Here is a 22,127-nt window from a genome sequence, read left to right on the forward strand (position 1 = left end):
GTCTAAATTAACAGCTATTCTAAAAAAGTACAAGGCAGTGGTTTGTCTTGATTTCAGCACTATATGGATGGATAGCGAAAACAAGCAACGCAAGAAGTCTGACGTGTTTGTGTGTGTGTGTGTGTGTGTGTGTGTGTGTGTGTGTGTGTGTGTGTGTGTGTGTGTGTGTGTGTGTGTGTGTGTGTGTGTGTGTGTGTGTGTGTGTGCGTGCGTGCGTGCGTGCAGGCTGCACGTGTATGGAATCCAGCAAATTGTGTTGTGAATCTTGTTTCATATAAAGCAATAATTACAATAACACACAAAGAGTATGATTTTCCAGCACCATGGACAGCAGCCATTCACCAGGTGAGAGGCAAGCTGTGTCTTTAGCAAAATAAATACTACAATAAATCATTTTCCATTTGGCTCCAGATTTTAAAGTCATTTTGACATAGTATAAGAAGTGTTAACATGTGCCTACCTCAGGCGACCCGTCAGAGTCTCCGAAAGTCTCAGCAAAGTCAGATGGACTCTTTCTCATAGTCTGGTCTGCAGGCAGCGTGTTGTCATTATAGGATGTGACAAACTTGAAGTCACTGGTTCTAGATCCCGTAGTTAAATAAGCGTCATAGTTGTAGGTGCTGCGTAAAGTTCCTGTCCCGTCAACATCTGCGTAATTAGGAGGGAGATAAGCGCTTGGGATGGCAACCGCTCCATCAAACAACAATCTGGGCTTTCTCCTGTGACAAAACCTCACACCCAGGATGACAATAATGAAGGTTAAAAAAAATGTGGAAACGGACACCAGCGCGATGATCAGATATGAGGTCAGTTGAGAGTTGTTCTCATCAATGGACATGTCCTTTAGTTCTGGAACTTCAGCCAAGTTATCAGAAATAAGTAGATATAGGGAACAGGTGGCAGAAAGAGATGGATGTCCGTTATCTTTAACTGCCACAATGAGGTTCTGTTTCATGCTGTCAGATTCAGAAATGTCCCGCTGTGTCTTGATCTCTCCACTATGGAGACCAATAGTGAAAAGTCCAGAATCAGTGGATTTGACAATATGATAGGACAGCCATGCATTTTGTCCAGAGTCTGCATCTACTGCTATTACCTTGGAAACCAGAGAGCCCCCGTGCGCAGCTTTGGGGACCAGCTCTGTCATGAAATAATTGCCCTCCTGGGCGGGGTACAGTATCTGAGGAGAGTTGTCATTCACATCTGTTATGAATACATTGACAGTCACATTGCTGCTGAGCGGAGGTGAACCATTGTCTCTGGCCATCACATGGACTTTAAAGGTCCTACAGTGTTCATAATCGAACGACCTCACAGCGTGGATCACCCCTGTGTCACCATTAACAGACACGTATGAGGATATAGGGGAACCGTTAACCTCACCAGGTAGGAGAGAATATATCACGGTTCCATTCTGTCTCCAATCTGGGTCTCGAGCAGTAATGGAAGACAAAGTAGAGCCAGGTTTGTTATTTTCAGTCACGTAGGCCCTGTAGGACTTCTCTCCAAACACGGGCGGGTTGTCATTCACGTCACCTACTGATAACTGAATAGTTTTAGATGAGGACAGCGGTGGAGAGCCCTCGTCAGTGGCAGTGATTGTAATATTATAATCTGACACAAGTTCACGGTCCAATTCTCCCGTGGTCACTAGAGAATAATAGTTTGTGATGGAAGGAACTAATTTAAAAGGGATGTGTTGGTCAATGGAGCAGCGGACCTGTCGGTTATTCCCAGAGTCTCTATCCTGGACATTAATGATGCCCACTTCTGTACGAGGTGGCACGTTTTCTGGTATGGGGGTTGTCAGGGATTTTAGATATATTACAGGGGCATTGTCATTAATATCAATCAGATTGATGATAACTTTAGCATATGAGCTTAATCCAAGACCATCTTTAGCTGTGACTCGTAATTCAAACGAAGCAACCTTTTCGAAGTCAGTACTGCCAATTACTCTAATTTCTCCCGTTTTACTATCAATAGAAAATAGTTTCTCATCCTCTTCTGACACATGACCAAAATCATATGTCACTTCTCCATTCAACCCTTCATCTGCATCAGTGGCACTCACTGTAACTACCACAGTATCCAGAGGAGAGTTTTCAGATAGACTGGCTTTATAGACAGCCTGGCTAAACACTGGGGCATTATCATTAGCATCCAGTACAGTGACGTGTATCACTACAGTACCCGATCTCTCCGGTGTGCCCCCATCCACAGCTGTGAGTGACAAATTAATGTCTTCCCGTCTTTCCCTATCAAGTTTGTGCTCTAATACGATTTCAACCGTATTGCTGTCTACTTTTAGCACAAAATTCTCATTCTTCTGTAGGCTGTACAGTTTAACAGAATTTTTACCTATATCCGCGTCGTGTGCCTCTTCTATCAAAAACGTAGTGCCCTTCTCCGCAGACTCACTTATTTCCATCCGAATCATATCCCTTTTAAATTGCGGAGAGTTGTCATTTATATCTTGAACATGAAGACTAATACGACGCAGCTCTAATGGATTCTCCAGTACGAGTTCCTGTTTTAAAATGCAGGATGCTTTTTTGCCACAGAGACTCTCTCGGTCCATCCGCTCAGCGACAATCAAGTCCCCGGTTTTCAAATTAATATCACAATATTTGTCGTTATTCCCTTCGGTATCAATCCGAGCCTTGCGTGATGACAGGCTACCAATCTCAAGCCCGAGGTCTTTGGCCATATTTCCAATAACAGATCCCAATTTCATCTCCTCTGGAAAAGAAAAGCTTACATCTCCATAGACGATTTGAAGCCCAAGCAGTATGATGGCGAAGCAAAAGACAAAGCCATTTTTTGAAAATCCATGGTGTTGTTCCATTATTTTGCAAAATAGGCCGCACTGTAATAGAACATGCAGAATGTTTTGGAGTGTACTAGGCTATACTTTCAAATTATAAACACGATATACTAAACCAGATAGATAAAGAGTAAAATAGCACAGGATTCCACAGACGCATTGCCAACACTATGGAGTAGGTGGAGATGTTCACAATAGAAGCATCAAGTAGACTGACCGACAGCGACGCAATGTGTCCTTTTCTGATATCACATGAACACCATGCGTATATGGACTTGTCCGTACCATAGCTATTATTTCGTCAAATGGATTTTACAGTCGAGAGATATGCAACACTACATGCTTGCATTCACGTTGTCTGCATATGTGTGGGGGGCTGGGGGCTGCACGAGAAGGTGCAGCAGTAAAAGGGTGCAGTAGGTGGGAAATAGCGAGAATCAGAAAATACAAACGAAATGTTTAAAATATTACAAAATGTTAACTTAAAACAAAGCAAAATGTTATCGTTTTACTAAATGTTAAAGGCATGTCAATTCAAAAGCTTTTTCTTCTCTATTTTTTTCTCAAACATGGACCTGATCGAATCTCCCCGCCCTTTCAGCTGAACCAAAAGATGAGCAGATTGAAGAAGACAAAACGATAGGTGACAACAAGTCATATACCATCCAGCCAGGTGCCCGCAAGCCAAATATCTATTTGGCAGTGTTAGAAATCATATAAAATAATGTATCTTGACTACTATTCCATTGTAATTCACTAGGACGTTGTTTTGCCTTTCAGGACCATGGACAGAGACGTGTGAAGTCGTTTAGCCGATCTACAAGCTCGCAATGCGTCGCATCGCGAACACATTATTTAAAGATAGATAGATAGATAGATAGATAGATAGATAGATAGATAGATAGATAGATAGATAGATAGATTAAATAATACATGTATTATTGTGTGTTTTGTAATAATAATCCAAATATACAAGTAAGACGCGCGAACGCGGGAAGCGAACGCAGCTCGTAAATTGCAATAACAACAATTAGAATAAATTACGTACTTTTTTGTGTGTGTGTGCGTGCATGTGTGTGTGCGTTTTTGTGTGTGATACAGCTGCGCCCTCTGGTGGTGGGCGGGTGGTGTTACAGCGTGACACACACAAGACACACAGACATGATCTGCTGGGTCTCATAGTAAATGCTCACTGCGTTCGCAATCACTGCGTTCGCAACAAAGTAACTAGTGACTAAAGTGTTCATATAATTGTAGTGGCGCAAACGTTCCTCTGAGATGTATTAAATATGTAACTATTGAAAATCTGAAGAAAGTAAAACATAGCTCAAAATTGTACTTATGTACAGTACTTAAACACCACTGCACGACGATAAAAACTCCATTTGCTTGCAAACAGACACCACATTTACAACAGTGATTCACAAGATGAGTAGGCCTATGTCATCATCTGTATAGTAGGCCTATAGCTGTCGGAGAGATTTGTTTTAAAGTTCTATTCTAGCTGAGCAATGTTGTCTAAACAAATAAAATAAAACCCAATAAATAGGTATACATTTCGGATACATTGTGAGGGTTAAGGGTTTATACGCAGGTTAAAGGCACGAAAGCAACGATTAAGCCTACCTCGGGGGATGAATCGCAGTCTCCAAATGCCTCAGCAAAGTCGGTGGGTGTTTTTCTCAGAGTCTGGTCTGCAGGCAGTGTATTATCATTGTAAGAGCTGACAAACTTGAAGTCACTTGTTCTAGAACCTGTCGTCAAGTAGGCGTCATAATTGTAAGTGCTGCGTAAAGTTCCTGTGCCGTCAACCTCAGCGTAATTTGGAGGGAGATAAGCGCTGGGAATGGCAACTGCTCCATCAAATAAGAGTCTGGGCTTTCTCCTGCGACAAAACTTCATACCCAGGATGACAATAATGAATGTCAGAAAAAACGTGGACACTGAGACCAGTGCTATTATCAGATAATAAGTCAGTTTAGAGTTGTTCTCATCATAAGTCATATCTTTCAATTCTGGTACTTCAGCCAAGTTATCAGAAATAAGTAAATGCATTGCACAGGTGGCAGAGAGAGATGACTGTCCACTATCTTTCACTGTCACAATAAGGTTCTGTTTCATGCTATCAGATTCAGAAATGTCCCGCTGTGTCCTGATCTCTCCACTGTGGAGACCAATAGTGAAAAGCCCTGGAGCTGTGGATTTGACAATATGATAGGACAGCCATGCATTCTGTCCGGAGTCTGCATCCACTGCTATCACCTTGGACACCAGAGAGCCCCCTTGCGCTGCTTTGGGGACCAGTTCAGTCATGAAGGAGTTACCCTCTACTGCAGGGTACAGTATCTGAGGAGAGTTGTCATTAACATCCATTATAAAGACACTGACAGTCACGTTGCTGCTGAGTGGAGGAGAACCATTGTCTCTGGCTATCACATGGACTTTAAAACTCCTAAACTGCTCATAATCAAATGACCTCACAGCGTGGATCACCCCCGTGTCACTGTTGACGGAAATGTAGGAGGATGCTGGAGAGCCGTTCACTTCACCGGGCAAGAGAGCATACATCACTGTACCATTCTGTCTCCAGTCTGGGTCTCGGGCATTAACAGTGCACAACGTTGAACCAGGGTTGTTATTTTCACTCGTGTAGGCGCTGTAGAACTGTTCTTCAAACAAAGGTGGGTTGTCATTCACGTCACCTACTGATAACCGAATAGATTTAGTGGAGGACAGAGGTGGGGAGCCTCCGTCAGTGGCAGTGATTGTAATGTTGTAATCATGCACTACTTCACGGTCGAGCTCTCCCGTTGTGATCAGAGAATAATAGTTTTTGATTGATGGTACGAGTTTAAAAGGGAGATAATGTTGAATCGAGCAGTGGACTTCTTGGTTATTCTCAGAGTCTCCATCTTGGACGTTAATGATGCCCACCTCTGTGCCAGGTGATACATTTTCTGGTATGGGGTTAATGAGAGATTTCAAAAATATTATAGGGGCATTGTCGTTCACATCTGTGATATCAAATATCACTTTGGAATCAGATGTAAGTCCATATCCGTCTTTGGCTTCTATACGCATTTCATACATTGACTCCTCCTCGAAATCCAAAAGCCCTATCAGTTTTATCTCCCCTGTGGTTTGGTTTAAAGTAAACATTTTCCTAGCTTTCTCTGAAATACGACTGAACTCATACGTCACTTCACCATTAACTCCTTCGTCTGCATCGGTAGCACTCACTGTTACCACTATACTATCGAGAGGCGCGTTTTCAGGCAGACTGGCTTTATAGATTGCTTGAGTAAATACTGGGGCGTTATCATTAGCATCCAGTACAGTGACGTGTATAACTGCAGTACCTGTTCTTTGGGGGGTGCCTCCATCTAATGCAGTGAGCAGTAATTCCATTTCGTGTTGTTCCTCGCGGTCTAATTCTTTATCCAAGACTAATTCAGAAAATTTACTCCCATCTTGTTTTGACTGAATTCTCAGGGATAAGTGATCATTCCTCTCTAAAACGTAGCTTTGAACTGTGTTTTTTCCTATGTCTATGTCGTGAGCCTCATTGACACGAAAACGAGCTCCTTTAACTGCCAACTCACTGATTTCTATCTTGATTGATTCTTTAGTAAACATAGGTGCATTATCATTTATATCTTGTATCTGAACTGCAATGCGGTGTAATTCTAACGGTCCTTGTAAGACCAATTCAAACCTAATGATACAAGAAACCTTCTCACCGCAAATCTCTTCTCTATCAATTCTCTCTGCTACTGTCAAGTCCCCAGATATAACATTCAGGTCACAATATCGTTTATGCTTCCCCACGCTGTCTATACGAGCCTTGCGAGCAGACAATGTTCTCGTACCCAGTCCGAGATCCTTGGCTATGTTTCCAACAACAGACCCGCGTTTTAACTCCTCTTGGATGGAATAGCTTACATCTCCATTTCCGACATGAAACATCCGAAGAAAGAAAGCAAATCCACAGAGCAGGCCTAGCGCTGAAAATCCATGTTGCCCCATCGTACGGACTGAATGTATAGCTTCCAACGCTTTGAATAGCCTATGCCTAAATATCACAACTAGAGAAAAAATACTGACTACATAAAAATGAAAAGTCTGTATTATATACACACATTATCTTCCACTAAGAGAGTATGTGATAAAGGCACTGGTCCTGCCTGGCTATAAAACGAACGAGCCTATAATAACAACGCAATAGTTGAGGGTGGGAGGCATCGCCTGTGTTAGTGGACAGCGACGCGATGTGTTCATTATAGTTAATACAAGAGCATGTTAGAAAGCAATGATGTTTGCTTTAATACTACTTGTTCAGTATAAGTGAGCAAGCAGAAAGAAAATCGCAACAGTTACATTATTTCACAATGAATATGTAGGCTATAACCAGCATTTAGTAGAAAGAAAGAGAAATGATTGATATTTGTCAAATTCCTCCATTATTTAATTACTGCAATATACAATATTCAGCAACCACACCTCCACCATGACAGGAGGCCGCAACAAGTGCACATACCCCAATTACACCGTGGCTTTTCCAGCTTTAAAACACACCATTAACTTTTCCTAGGATATTGTTTTATCTAAAATAAAACGAAGTATTCAACATTATGCATGCTGAATATGTATGTCCACAACTGTACAAAACATTTAAAAGCATTCCTGCTCTATTAATTGTAATGTCATAGAAAATGAATGTGTCGAAATCGAACTTGATAAGCAGCCCTATAAGCAGCCCTATAACAGCCAGTATGTACGCTATAGATACTGCAACTGAGCAAAAAGAGAAAAATAAATAAAACAAAATAAAAGCCATGTGCTTATTTATTGTGCAACTCATCCAGAATGGGGGGGTGTTATGTTTGTGTTAGGACAAAGTTTGTGCGCGCGCGCGCACACACACACACACACACACACACACACACACACACACACACACACACACACACACACACACACACACACACACACACACACACACACACACACACACACACACACACACACACACACACACACACACACACACGAGGGGCGCTCCTCAAAAATGTGCCTTGACTAGATAAAAAGTTAACTATACTGGTGATCTAGTTCAGCACCATGGACAGGGACGCATGGAGCAGGAGTGTTCCAAACGACAAAATCTAAATTGTGTGGTGTTTTGAAATAATGTGGTGTGCATGCAGTGTGCTGGAATTGTGAGATCTTACTAATTTGAAGCCACTGGTAGCCTACTCTGAACTGGAAGTCATACTATAGAATATGCAAATGCAGGTCAAGCAAGTCTCGCAAATAGGAGGAAGGCGGATGACAAGCTATATGTTTGAGTGACTGCCACCCTTCAATCAGTTTCGAGCATATCAGTTGGAAAGGATGAAACATTTGGAGATAATCATAATGCAATATATAACATTTTGAGAAGAGGGGAAATAGTAACTCATACCTCAGGAGACGAATCAGAGTCACCAAAGGCCTCAGCGAAGTCTGTGGGACTTTTTCTAATAGTCTGGTCTGCAGGCAGCGTGTTGTCATTGTAAGAGCTGACGAAATTAAAGTCACTGGTTCTAGAACCTGTTGTCAAGTAGGCGTCATAATTATAAGTGCTGCGTAAAGTTCCTGTGCCGTCAACATCTGCGTAATTCGGCGGAAGATACGCACTGGGGATTGCAACTGCTCCATCAAACAACAGTCTGGGCTTCCTCCTACGACAAAACCTCACGCCCAACATGATAATAATGAACGTCAGGAAAAACGTGGAGACAGAAACAAGTGCGATAATGAGATAAGAAGTCAGTTTGGAATTGTTCTCATCATGAGATATATCTTTCAGTTCCGGTAATTCAGCCAAGTTATCAGAAATAAGTAAATACATGGCACAGGAAGCAGAGAGAGATGGCTGTCCATTATCTTTCACTGACACAATGAGGTTTTGTTTCATGATGTCACTTTCAGAAATGTCCCGCTGTATTCTGATCTCTCCACTGTGGAGTCCAATAGCAAAAAGGCCTGCATCCGTGGATTTGACAATATGATAAGAAAGCCATGCATTCTGTCCGGAGTCTGTATCCACTGCTATCACCTTGGATACCAGAGAACCTCCGTGTGCAGATTTTGGGACCAGCTCAGTCATGAAGGAGTTGCCCTCCAGGGTGGGGTACAGTATCTGAGGTGTGTTGTCATTCACATCCGTTATGAACACATTGACAGTAACGTTACTGCTGAGTGGAGGAGACCCGTTGTCTCTTGCCATCACACTGACTTTAAAGCTCCTAAATTGTTCATAATCAAACGACCTTACGGCATGGATCACCCCTGTGTCTCCATTAACAGACAGAAAGGAGGACACCGGGGCTCCGTTCACCTCACCGGGTAGAAGAGAGTAAATCACTGTGCCATTTTGTCTCCAGTCTGGGTCTCGAGCAATAACACTACATACAGTGGAACCAGGTTTATTATTTTCAGTCACGTGGGCGCTGTAATACGGTTCCTCAAACACAGGTGGATTGTCGTTGACGTCACCTATAGACAATTTAAATTCTTTAGAGGAGGACAGAGGTGGAGAGCCCTCGTCAGTGGCAGTGATTGTAATGTTGTAATCAGCTTCTAGTTCACGGTCAAGTTCACTTGTTGTCACCAGAGAATAATAGTTTTTGATAGATGGAATGAGCTTAAACGGAACATTTTGCTTAATGGAACAGTGGACATGTCCATTATTCTCAGAGTCTCTATCCTTTACGTTAATAATGCCCACCTCGGTACCCGGAGGTATACTCTCTTGTATGGGGTTAGTGAGAGATTTTATATTTATAACTGGGGCATTGTCGTTCACATCAGTTATGTCTATTACCACCTTTGAGTATGAAGTTAGTCCTAAACCATCTTTAGCTTTCACTCTCAACTCAAAAGAAGTTACCGCTTCGAAATCAGTTTCAGCAATTAGTCTAATTTCTCCCGTTTTACGATCAATTGAAAATAGCTTTTCATCTTCGTCTGAAACATGGCCAAAATCATATGTTACCTCTCCATTCACCCCCTCGTCTGCATCAGTAGCACTCACTTTAACCACTACAGTATCTAGAGGAGAGTTTTCAGGAAGACTGGCTTTATATGCGTCTTGGCTAAACACTGGGGCGTTATCATTAGCATCCAGTACAGTGACGTGTATAACGACAGTGCCTGATTTATGTGGAGAACCACCATCTACAGCTGTAAGTAGCAAACTGATATACTGTTCTGCCTCTCGGTCGAGTTTATTTTTCAGTAGAAGTTCAACTCTTTTACTGTCAACAGCGAGAATAAAATGTTCATTGTTTTGCAAAGTGTACATCTGAACAGAATTTTGACCAATGTCTGCGTCATGGGCTTCCTCTATTGAGAAACGGGTTCCCTTCTCTGCGGATTCTCTAATTTCCATTTCGATTGTGTCATCTTTAAACTGCGGCGAGTTGTCGTTTACATCTTTAACATTAAGACTCACACGTATGACCTCCAAGGGATTTTCCAACACAACATCCTGTTTTAGAAAGCACGACGCTTTCTTTCCACAAAGGTTGTCTCTGTCAATTCTCTCCGAAACGATTAAATCACCAGTACTGAGATTAATATCACAATAAGGCTTGCGGTTTCCCTCGGAATCAACACGGCCCTTTCGAGAAGACAATATGTTCACCTCAAATCCAAGATCCTGTGCAATATTTCCAATTACAGAACCCCGTTTTATCTCCTCGGGAATAGCATAGCTCAAGTCTCCATAAACATGGTGCAGCATTGAAAAAAAGAAAACGCAACCGGAGATTAGACCAACCATCGAAATTCCGTTATGCCTCATCTTGATTTAAAAAAAAAAATCATCATCCAGTTTGAATATATATGGCCTACTGTACGTCGTCCACACATGTAACCCCTGTATGTTAATAGAAAAGGTTTGACAAAGAAAGCAAGACAACGGGTTTTCTATCAAACCTACACTGAAGATATGAAGATGGTTGTTTTGCTCTGCTGGTCAACAGCGACACTTTCAGTATATTTGAGTCGTTACATATAAAAAGGACAATATAGAGTTATAATAAACCCTGAAATACCAAAAATAATACGATGAAAAGTAAATGTTATTGTGTGCAAAATATTTCCGTGCCAGACGCATATGGATCACAGATAGTTTGTAAATTTGCATTACAAATTAATAGCTTTGCACTTAGTGGGCCAAATAGACTTGTATGCAAGTGCAGCATCTGCAACGGCTCTAATCCATACACCTTGAAATAATAACAACAACAATAACACTAATAATAATTATTATAATACAAATATGAATGACTGTTAGTGTTATTATTATTGCAATTATTATTCATCATGTACACACACACACACACACACACACACACACACACACACACACACACACACACACACACACACACACACACACACACACACACACACAGTGTAGTTTAAAGGGCTACATTTATTGTAGCCCTTTATTTGAAATATACAATATATGAAATGTACATTTCTTGTATATTTCAAAATATAGGGTCAGCAGCAGCGTCTGGAGCATTTTCCACAATACAGTAGTGTTTCAGTCAGGGCGGAGTCCACAAACATACTTTGAGCTATGGCCCTTGTGATCAGAAACATTTGCTAGCCAATCGCCAAACTCGGACCGGATGTGAAAGCTACAGATGATACAAGAGGAAAAAAATACTGAATCCTATTACCTCTGGAGATGAATCGGAGTCTCCAAATGCCTCAGCGAAGTCAGTTGGTGTTTTTCTCAGAGTCTGGTCTACAGGCAACGTGTTGTCATTGTAAGAGCTGACAAACTTAAAGTCACTGGTTCTAGAACCCGTTGTTAAATAGGCGTCATAATTATAAGTGCTGCGTAATGTTCCTGTGCCGTCAACATCTGCGTAATTCGGAGGAAGATACGCACTGGGGATGGCAACTGCACCATCAAACAACAGTCTGGGCTTTATTCTGCGACAAAACCTCAAACCCAAGATGATGATAATGAATGTCAGGAAAAAAGTGGAGACGGAAACAAGTGCTATAATAAGATAAGAAGTCAGTTTGGAATTGTTCTCATCGTGAGCCATGTCTTTCAGTTCCGGTAATTCAGCCAAGTTATCAGAAATAAGTAAATACATGGCACAGGTAGCAGAGAGAGAAGGCTGTCCATTATCTTTCACTGCCACAATGAGGTTTTGTTTCATGCTGTCACTTTCAGAAATGTCCCGCAGTGTCCTGATCTCTCCACTGTGGAGTCCAATAGCAAATAGGCCTGCATCCGTGGATTTGACAATATGATAAGAAAGCCATGCATTCTGTCCAGAGTCTGTGTCCACTGCTATCACCTTGGATACCAGAGAGCCCCCGTGCGCAGCTTTAGGGATCAGCTCAGTCATGAAGGAGTTGCCCTCCGGGTTGGGGTACAGTATTTGAGGTGTGTTGTCATTCACATCCGTTATGAACACATTGACAGTAATGTTACTGCCGAGTGGAGGAGAACCGTTGTCTCTTGCCATCACACTGACTTTAAAGCTCCTAAATTGTTCATAATCAAACGACCTTACGACGTGGATCACTCCTGTGTCTCCATTAACAGAGAGATAGGACGACACCGGGACACCTTTCACCTCGCCAGGTAGAAGAGAGTAAATCACTGTTCCATTTTGTTTCCAGTCTGGGTCTCGAGCGGTAACTGTACATAATGTAGAGCCAGGTTTATTATTTTCAGACAAATACGCGCTGTAAAACTGTTCCTCAAACAAGGGCGGATTGTCGTTGACGTCACCAACTGATAATTGAATGGTTTTAGAGGAGGACAGAGGTGGAGAGCCCTCATCAGTGGCAGTGATTGTAATGTTGTAATCAGACACTAGTTCACGGTCCAGTTGTCCCGTGGTCACTAGAGAATAATAGTTTTTGATAGATGGGATGAGTTTAAAAGGGACGTTTTGCTGAATAGAGCACCGGACCTGTCGGTTATTTTCCGAGTCTCTATCCTGAACGTTGATAATTCCCACCTCTGTACCAGGTGCTGCATTTTCGGGTATAGGGTTTGACAGCGATTTCAAATAAATCACAGGTGCATTGTCATTGATATCAGAAATGTCTATAATCAGTTTGGCGTATGAAGCTAAACCCAAACCATCTTTAGCTTTGATGCGTAACTCAAACGAAGACACGTCTTCATAATCAACGTTGCCCTTTACTCTAATTTCCCCTCTGTTGCGATCAATAGAAAACACCTTTTTGTCCGATTCTGACAGGTGATCAAAATCATAAGTAACATCGCCGTTGACTCCCTCGTCTGCATCAGTAGCATTCACTGTAACAACTAATGTATCTAGAGGAGAGTTTTCAGGCAGACTGGCTTTATAGACGGGCTGACTAAACACGGGGGCGTTATCATTAGCATCCAGTACAGTGACGTGTATGACTACAGTACCTGATTGTTGCGGAGAACCACCATCCAATGCGGTCAGAACTAACTGCATAACATGTTTTTCTTCTCGATCAAGCTCTTTCTCGAGAACTAAATGCACTGCATCGTTATCAATATCTAGTCGGAAATTATCATTTTTTTGTAAACTGTACCTTTGAACTGAATTTTGTCCTATATCCGCATCATGGGCCTCTCCCACTAGGAAACGGGCACCCTTAGCTGCTGATTCTGTGATTTCTAGGGCTATATGTTCCTCGTTAAATTTCGGAGGGTTGTCATTTATATCTTGAATATGGAGGCTAATGCGATGAAGTTCAAGTGGATTTTCCAATACTAGCTCTTGCTTCAAAACGCACGACGCTCTTTTCGCACAAAGCCCGTCTCTGTCAATCCTCTGCGCAATAACCAAGTCTCCGGTGCTCAGATTTATGTCACAATATTGCTTATTGTTTCCCTCTGTGTCAATACGGGCGTTACGAGATGATAGTTTCATTGTATCCATTCCCAGATCCTTTACTATGTTTCCAATAATAGATCCTTTTTTCAATTCCTCTGAAAATGAATAGGTTACATCTCCATGGGCTGAACGCGAGCCTAGACTCATGAACAAAAGAAAGCCGGGGAAAAGGAATAGCGTAGAAAATCCAATGTATCCCATCTTCAGGGAGAAAAAGGAATATCCTCGCGTGTTATTGCAAAATCAATTAATCCGATGTTATCTGTAGTGTATCAATTCCCATGGAGCCAAACAACAATATATTCGCGTTTCCATGGGTTATAATGGCAAAGGGCATATCCTTATATGATAGCTTCAAGTGGGAGGAGAAAACTAGTTTGTTGTTAAACAGCGACGCTATGAGTCATTTTTAGAAATAGCATAATGCTGATATTCTATTTGCACTTGTGTGGCAATTTCATCAAAACAAAAGTGACCAGTCTGCACACATCACCATGTATTTATGTATTTACGCATTCTATTTAGTTAATTAAAAACATTGTTTAACTGAGGAATAATTGGAAACCAATCAGCTACCCATGGAGAATTCGGGCTGCATCAGCACCATGGAGAGTCATGTTCAAAATACATTGAATTTGACTGCTTATCATTCGCGTGTTTACACTTTGAACTTCGTTTAGCAATAGCGCAGCCTATTTATTTATTTATTATTATTATTATAAAAATCACACCCGTGAGAAGTGAGGGGCGCTAATATATTAAAGTCCAACTCATGTTGATTAGGTGATGTAATGGTGATGTAAAACAAACGGTGCCAACACAAACATTAAACGCCATTAACAATAAAGAGGTATGACGTACATTTTCCCTTCATTGTCAATGCGTTTACTAAACAAACTTTGAACTAAAGATAAACATTAAACCTGTGCCCCTCAAAAATAGGAAGGTTTTTTTTTCTTTCTTCTTTTTTTATACTTAAAGTGTTGTTAGATTAGAGTGGGCCAGCACTCAGTTATATTAACTCTTAACTGCTATACCAAAATCAAACGTTGCACAGTTATTTAGGTATATGACTTATAAATGCATATGTCCTACCTCAGGAGATGAATCGGAGTCTCCAAATGCGTCTGCAAAGTCGGTGGGCGTTTTTCTCAGAGTCTGGTCTGCAGGCAACGTGTTGTCATTGTAAGAGCTGACAAATTTGAAGTCACTGGTTCTAGAACCCGTTGTTAAATAGGCATCATAATTGTAAGTACTGCGTAAAGTTCCTGTGCCATCAACGTCTGCGTAATTTGGAGGGAGATACGCACTGGGGATGGCAACCGCTCCATCAAACAACAGCCTGGGCTTTCTTCTGCGACAGAACCTCAAACCCAGGATGACAATGATGAAGGTGAAAAAAAAAGTAGAGACGGATACAAGTGCTATGATGAGATAAGAGGTCAATTTAGAATTACTCTCGTCATGAGACATGTCCTTTAGTTCTGGAACATCAGCCAGGTTATCAGAAATAACTAAATAAATGGCACAGGTGGCAGAGAGAGAAGGCTGCCCGTTATCTTTCACTGCCACAACAAGGTTTTGTTTCATGTTGTCGGAGTCAGAAATGTCCCGCTGTGTCCTGATCTCTCCGCTGTGGAGACCAATAGTGAAAAGCCCTGGATCAGTGGATTTAACAATATTATATGACAGCCAGGCATTCTGTCCAGAGTCTGCGTCCACTGCTATCACCTTGGACACTAGAGAGCCACCTTGCGCAGCTTTGGGGATCAGTTCAGTAATGAAGGAGTTACCCTCTGGAGCGGGGTACAGTATTTGAGGCGAGTTGTCATTCACATCCTTTATTGCAATATTAACAGTGACATTGCTGCTGAGTGGAGGAGAACCGTTATCTCTGGCCATAACGTTCACTTTAAATGTTCTTAATTGTTCAAAGTCAAATGACCTCACGGTGTGGATCACTCCCGTGTCTCCATTAATAGACAGATAGGAGGACACCGGAGCACCGTTCACTTCACTAAGTAAAAGAGAGTAAATCACTGTACCGTTTTGTCTCCAGTCTGGATCTCGAGCAATGACAGTACACAAAGTGGAACCAGGCTTGTTATTTTCAGTCACGTGGGCGCTGTAGGACTGCTCATCAAAGACAGGAGGGTTGTCGTTGACGTCGCTCACTGATAATTGAATGGTTTTAGAGGAGGACAGTGGTGGAGAGCCCTCGTCAGCGGCAGTGATTGTAATATTATAATCAGACACTAGTTCACGGTCCAGTTGCCCCGTGGTCAACAAAGAATAATAATGTTTGATGGAAGGAACAAGCTTAAAAGGAACGTTTTGCTGAATAGAACAGCGTACCTGTCGATTATTTTCAGAGTCCTTGTCCTGCACATTAATGATTCCCATCTCTGTTCCAGGTAGCACGTTCTCTGGTATGGGGTTAGTTAAAGACTTTATATGTATTACAGGAGCATTGTCGTTAACATCTGTTATGTCAATCATCAACGTTGAATATGACGCCAACCCAAGGCCATCTTTAGCACTGATTCGAATTTCAAATGATGATTCCTCCTCATAATCTAACGGCCCACTAACTCTCACCTCACCGGTTTTTTGGTCGAGTGAAAACACATTTCCAATTTCATCCGACACATGATCAAGTTCATAGATGACTTCGCGATTTATTCCTTCATCTGCATCAGTGGCAGTCACTCTAATGACTACAGTATCTAGAGGAGAGTTTTCAGGCAGACTGGCTTTATATACAGCCTGGCTAAACACCGGGGCGTTATCATTAGCATCGAGTACAGTGACGTGTATCACTACAGTACCTGATCTCTGAGGAGAACCGCCATCCAGGGCTGTAAGAATTAAATTCATTTCTTGTTCGTGTTCTCGATCTAACTCTTTTTCCAACACAAGCTCACATGACTTTCGCCCGCCTGATTTAGCATCGACATGCAATACAAACTTATCATTCTGTTGTAGTGTATAACCTTTAACTGCATTCTCCCCGATATCCGCATCATGAGCTTCATCTAATGAAAAGCGAGCTCCTTTAGCTGCAGATTCTCTGATTTCCAGTTTAATTATTTCCCTTTTGAATAGCGGGAGGTTATCGTTGATGTCTTGTATGTGAAGATTAATACGATGCAGTTCCAACGGATTCTCCAATACAAGCTCCAGTTTCAAAACGCAGGAGGCTTTCTTGCCACAAAGCCCATCTCTGTCAATCCTATCGGCAACAATTAAATCGCCCTTGCTCAGGATCATGTCACAATAACGTTTGTTGTCGCCTTCTGTTTCAATACGGGCTTTTCGTGCAGACAGTCTGCTCACGTCCAGGCCAACATCCTTAGCAATGTTTCCAATAACAGATCCGCGTTTCATTTCTTCAGGGAAAGAATAGCTGACGTCTCCCTGAGTCGACTGCAGCGTGGAAAGAAATACAGCAACACTGAAGACGAGGCCGATGAATCCTTTGTATTCCATTTTAAATCAATTAATAATTAAATAATTGGTATAGGAATCACTCGGTAAGAAATAAAAGTAAAAATAAAAAAACGTTTTAGATAAAACCTAAGCAGCTAGGCTATGTACATGTCCTATATATAGTTTTCTTCTTCTAACGTCCTTATGGAGGTTTGTATGATAGGCTATCGTTTGTGGGGTGGAGAGATGGGGAAGGGGAGGCGAATGCCTCCTATCTAGTACTCGGTGGTGAACAGCGACACGATGAGCATTCTATGCGTTTATATAGCATGCAGTTCACTCCATGTCCATGCAGATGCAGCATTAACAACTGGAACCCTAACATCGCTATAAGTATGAGCTGAGGGGAATAGTTGGCGAAAATAGCAAATCTACAAGCTCAATCATGCTACAGGCTTGTGACCTTGTAGATTTGCTATTTTGGCTTGGCATAAGAGATTATGTCGAGGAAAAAATAGCGGACCGAGAGAGAGAGAGAGAGAGAGAGAGAGAGAGAGAGAGAGAGAGAGAGAGAGAGAGAGAGAGAGAGAGAGAGCGAGAGAGAGAGAGAGAGAGAGAGCAGTAAGTCTTTCAGCACCATGGACAGTGCCACACAGAGGCCATTCATAATAGCGGTACTTCCTCGCCCGGCCTGCAGGGTTGTTCTCTTTCCGATCTCGTCAAACGCATTCCACACGTTATACTCTCAATAATACGTTGATATCGTTGATAGTTCTATTCAGAATTGATGTGTGTGTGTGTGTGTGTGTGTGTGTGTGTGTGTGTGTGTGTGTGTGTGTGTGTGTGTGTGTGTGTGTGTGTGTGTGTGTGTGTGTGTGTGTGTGTGATATAGAAGCCAACTACAAACGAGTCAATTTCAATTAAGACAATATTTTACTGAACCCTTTGTTCAGTAATGCAATTCCAGTAGTGTATAATTTAAGTAACCAAGTACATTTACTCAAGTATACAGTGTACATTTTTACTTTACCTGAGTATTTCCAATTTTCAGTACTCTCCACTACATCTCTCAGAGGCAAATATACTGTTACTCCGCTACTTTGTATAGATTTGTATTATTATTATTATTACAATTTACAAAACATATACATTAGTAACATTACCCACTTCAGGCCTATAAATTCCAGCCATTTGAAAATAACAATGTGTCGTGATGTGAGCTTGATCTGCTATTTTCAAAATATTTGTATAATTTTTTTACACTTGAAAATTGTGAAATGGTACATTGTGCATTGTACTTTTACTTTTAAGTATATTTTTATATCAATACTAAACAGGCTATATTAAAACTGGACTTTTACTTAACACGTAACAGAATATTTCTACATTGCACTGCAGTATTGATACGTTTACTTTTTGTTGTAAAGCTCTCATTGTCTTTACCTGCAAGATGTGTTTTTAAGCCTGTTAAAACAACCTCTACTAGGCTACAGTGCCAAGTTGGCCATACCACCCATGACCCATTCATTTTAAAACAATGTGAGACGCCATAGGGGTTTAATAGCTCTGGTCCATATAGCCCTAATGCCCTTTACTACCGTTACAAGAGCTATATGGACCATGGGGTTTAATAACAAAATAATAGGCAATATATGACCAAATATGACCAAGCCAAGGTATTTAATAGCAACTTAAGTATGCCTATTTGGATGCTAACCCCGTCACGTCCCATCCCGTCCCCCTTGTCCCACACAAGCGATACTTTTCTGTCCCTAAAATGAACAGTTTGGATCTGGTCACCGTGTGAATACATTTTCCACCACTGTGCAATTCTCCCTCGCTATAATTGTGTCCACATAACATGTAGTGTAATTCCCGCAGAATAGATAATAAACAGTATGCCTACTGATTTCTGGTTTATAGTCCAGGGTGTGTGCACTTGTGTTGTGTTCACTGTCACTCCCAGTTTAATAGATGAGAACAATCCACATTCTGTCCGACACGCCGGCCCGGCTATACCGCAAAGCGCTCCCTAAAATAATTCGTCAACTACGTATACAATATTAGCGTCCGAGAAAGTTACCGAATCTCGCTGACTATCCGATGCAGGATGTCTGATGTCTCGTTTTTTGTCACAAAATCAGCAGGCTAGGCTATTGTCAAGTCTAGCATTATTTGAAATATCCCTCGCTGTGGTATTACTTCCTGTTTTGCTTCCTTCTCCAGGATCAGCTGACCTCTGTCCTTAAGCTATTATTGGATAATCGAGAGAGAGCGAGAGAGAGAGAGAGAGAGAGAGAGAGAGAGAGAGAGAGGGAGAGAGAGAGAGCGAGAGAGAGAGAGAGACCTCTGACAGAAAATGCCCAAAGTGTTAATGTAACACAGCTCTGATTACACCTTTATTGTTCGATTTTTATTTGTTGTTTTATTTTTATTGTCTTGTTCCACTTTTGCTTTGGCAGTACGTTTTCTCGTGCCGATAAAGCTCCTTTGAATTGAAATTGAATTGAGAGAGAGAGCGAGAGAGAGAGAGAGAGAGAGAGAGAGAGAGAGAGAGAGAGAGAGAGAGAGAGAGAGAGAGAGAGAGAGAGAGAGAGATGCAGAGGCATAAACAGGTTCCCATCCAGTATATAAATCATTAACCAGGCCTACTATCGTATAGTATAGTGTGTATCGTATAGTGTGACTTTGTGTTACGCAATGTTTGTCTACACAAACACTCAAAAGTGTCCATTAATTGTCAATGGCAGGACAAGGTTTGTCACCCCCCCCCCCCCCCCCCCCCCCCACACACACACACACACACACACACACACACACACACACACACACACACACACCAAAAACTGGACATATGAGGGGCTTACACTTTCTTTAATAACACATCCCCCATACATTAATTAATTAATAATAATACAAATAGGCATATGTTGTTGGTTCCGTTCTGTCAACACATGCTGCGCTGTGTGTTTCCATCCAGTAGATAGCGCCTTTTGCTCAAAACACCACTGGAGTTATTCCAGTAGCCTGCAGGCAGCCCCGCAACCAACAACAGGGGGGAATTGTCTGAAATGGACCAATTTCTTCCATTCCGTGTTCTTAATTGTTTGCAATAAAATACCGTGCACACCATTACACGGAACTACGTAAAGGGGCTGAGGATGTGAGGAAGCTGTGAGAAGAATTAAAGGATGTTGCCGCGACAGAGCGCTGCAGGACCCCTCTCCCTGGTCCATGGTCCGTCCAATCATTGCCCGCGGTGTATAGTTTACATATACGTCCTCAAATAAAACTTATAATGTAGCCTACGTTTTGATTACGTTTCACATTATGGATCCTACTAAAAATAGGCTATAGACCAGGCCTATATATTAGTGGATGTGATTATAAACGTGAACAGCTCAACAGCCATATTTCATTAAGCGTTTAATGTGGTTTCAGAGTAGGCTACTTCAGGTCTCTGTTCAATTAATATTTGCCCAAAGTGGGAGAGATGCTGAACATTAATTTCTATTTGGTCCAGTAAAGCCTTTTAAAAACCGTACGTGTCCCTCTTCCTGTGTCTCTCAGCCAGATCACATGATGCACCTATGCCAGGCAGCAAATGTGACCCTGGATTTTGTCTGGTCAAATTGGCCAGGGGCTCTGCATGCTGGTTGATTTGTGCAGAGTGTGCACCGTTGGGGGGGGCGGGGGGGGGGGGGGGGGGGGGGGGGGGGGAGTGAGTCTGGCACATCCTGCGTGTGACAGCAAATCATCTGAGTCAACAACCTGTCTTCGCATGCCCAGAGTCTGAGGCAGAAATAGTCTACTGCTGCTGCACATGTGAAATATGATAAAGAGCAAACGGCAAAAGCATGTAATAATCATGAGGATATATATGGCCTCCTCTGCTGTTTATTTTTCTTTCTTTCTTTCTAGTAGAATTTCATTTATTTATGTTTTATTCTTTTCAAAAAGGGCTCATTACAGAATGACTACCTGCATTTCTATATCCCCCATTCTGACACAACAAAAAATGTATGTATGCCTAAACAGTGTAATTAATAACCTTCTGAACCTTTGGCAGACTTGGAGATGCTATAAAATATAAAATGATATCAGCCAAGACACAAGTCACAAAAACACCCTTTCCCATTCAAGTGGAAATAAAATTCAGTGGGTTGTGAAAAATATTACATGTTTCATTCATTCATTCATTCATTCATTCATTCATGCGATTAATTAATTTGTTCGTTCGTTCAAAATCTTGCATGCCAAGCACTAAAAGGTTGAAAAGGTGAACAATGTGTCGATGTGTGGTCCAGTCTTTTATGGCATACAGATCTATATCGAATATGTATACGTATTATGTTTCCCCCCCATATTTGACCCAAAAGGTTTATTAACTAACCTAGCCTTGTTTTAAATGATGTTCAATAATCTTTGAAAGATTTAGAGCTTGTACATGATGCACTTCTGCTAACCTATAATGGCCCAGGGGTGCAAGGTTTGAAATGGCAATGACATTTGTTGAGGGAGTCTGACACAAATCATACAACCATTTGCATCCTGTCTCAGTCTGTCTCCTCATCTTTCATTAGCTTTCCATGCACTCTCTCACACAACTCAATTTCTCTCCACTGACGGCTGTTGCTACTGTTGCCACAGGCGCGATTTATCATGCACATTAATTGAACTGACTTCGTCCTCTCTGTCTCCAAGTCACCCTGTTTGCCTTCTGCAGTTAATTTTGCTGAGTCACTGCAGCTGAACAACTGCATGGGTGACTTCATATGGCAAACAAGCTTCGAATAAACCCCTCAACCCATTCTTTTTTCGAAATTAATCTGAAGCTGATATCTGATATCATCATCATACATCATCACATTCTGGCCAATCACAATTTGTGTCGTCACTTTTGTCTTCAATGTTTGTGTTTACACACTTTTGTCATTAGCTCACAT

General features: G+C 41.7%; 4 protein-coding genes across 4 annotated transcripts in view; all 4 read right to left on the reverse strand.

Moving 5' to 3' along the window:
* LOC306919690 (protocadherin beta-15-like) overlaps positions 1–22,127 on the reverse strand; it is a gene marked incomplete at both ends in the record, with an annotated part of 333,762 nt that overhangs the window by 143,730 nt on the left and 167,905 nt on the right. The window lies entirely within an intron of this gene.
* Positions 446–6,793, reverse strand: LOC306926909 (protocadherin beta-16-like; the record flags this gene model as incomplete). The annotated part of the gene is made up of 2 exons (XM_079506417.1): positions 446–2,223; positions 6,187–6,793. 2 exons carry the CDS (start codon positions 6,791–6,793, stop codon positions 446–448), a joined length of 2,385 nt encoding a protein of 794 aa, XP_079362543.1.
* Positions 8,286–10,616, reverse strand: LOC306930238 (protocadherin gamma-A4-like; the record flags this gene model as incomplete). The annotated part of the gene is made up of 1 exon (XM_079511083.1): positions 8,286–10,616. One exon carries the CDS (start codon positions 10,614–10,616, stop codon positions 8,286–8,288), a length of 2,331 nt encoding a protein of 776 aa, XP_079367209.1.
* On the reverse strand, positions 11,524–17,241 carry LOC306926919 (protocadherin beta-16-like; the record flags this gene model as incomplete). The annotated part of the gene is made up of 2 exons (XM_079506427.1): positions 11,524–13,298; positions 16,581–17,241. The coding sequence occupies 2 exons, from the start codon at positions 17,239–17,241 to the stop codon at positions 11,524–11,526; spliced, it is 2,436 nt and encodes an 811-aa protein (XP_079362553.1).

Source organism: Electrona antarctica, assembly GCF_951216825.1.
Source record: "Electrona antarctica genome assembly, chromosome: 1".
NCBI classification, from domain to species: Eukaryota; Metazoa; Chordata; class Actinopteri; order Myctophiformes; family Myctophidae; genus Electrona; species Electrona antarctica.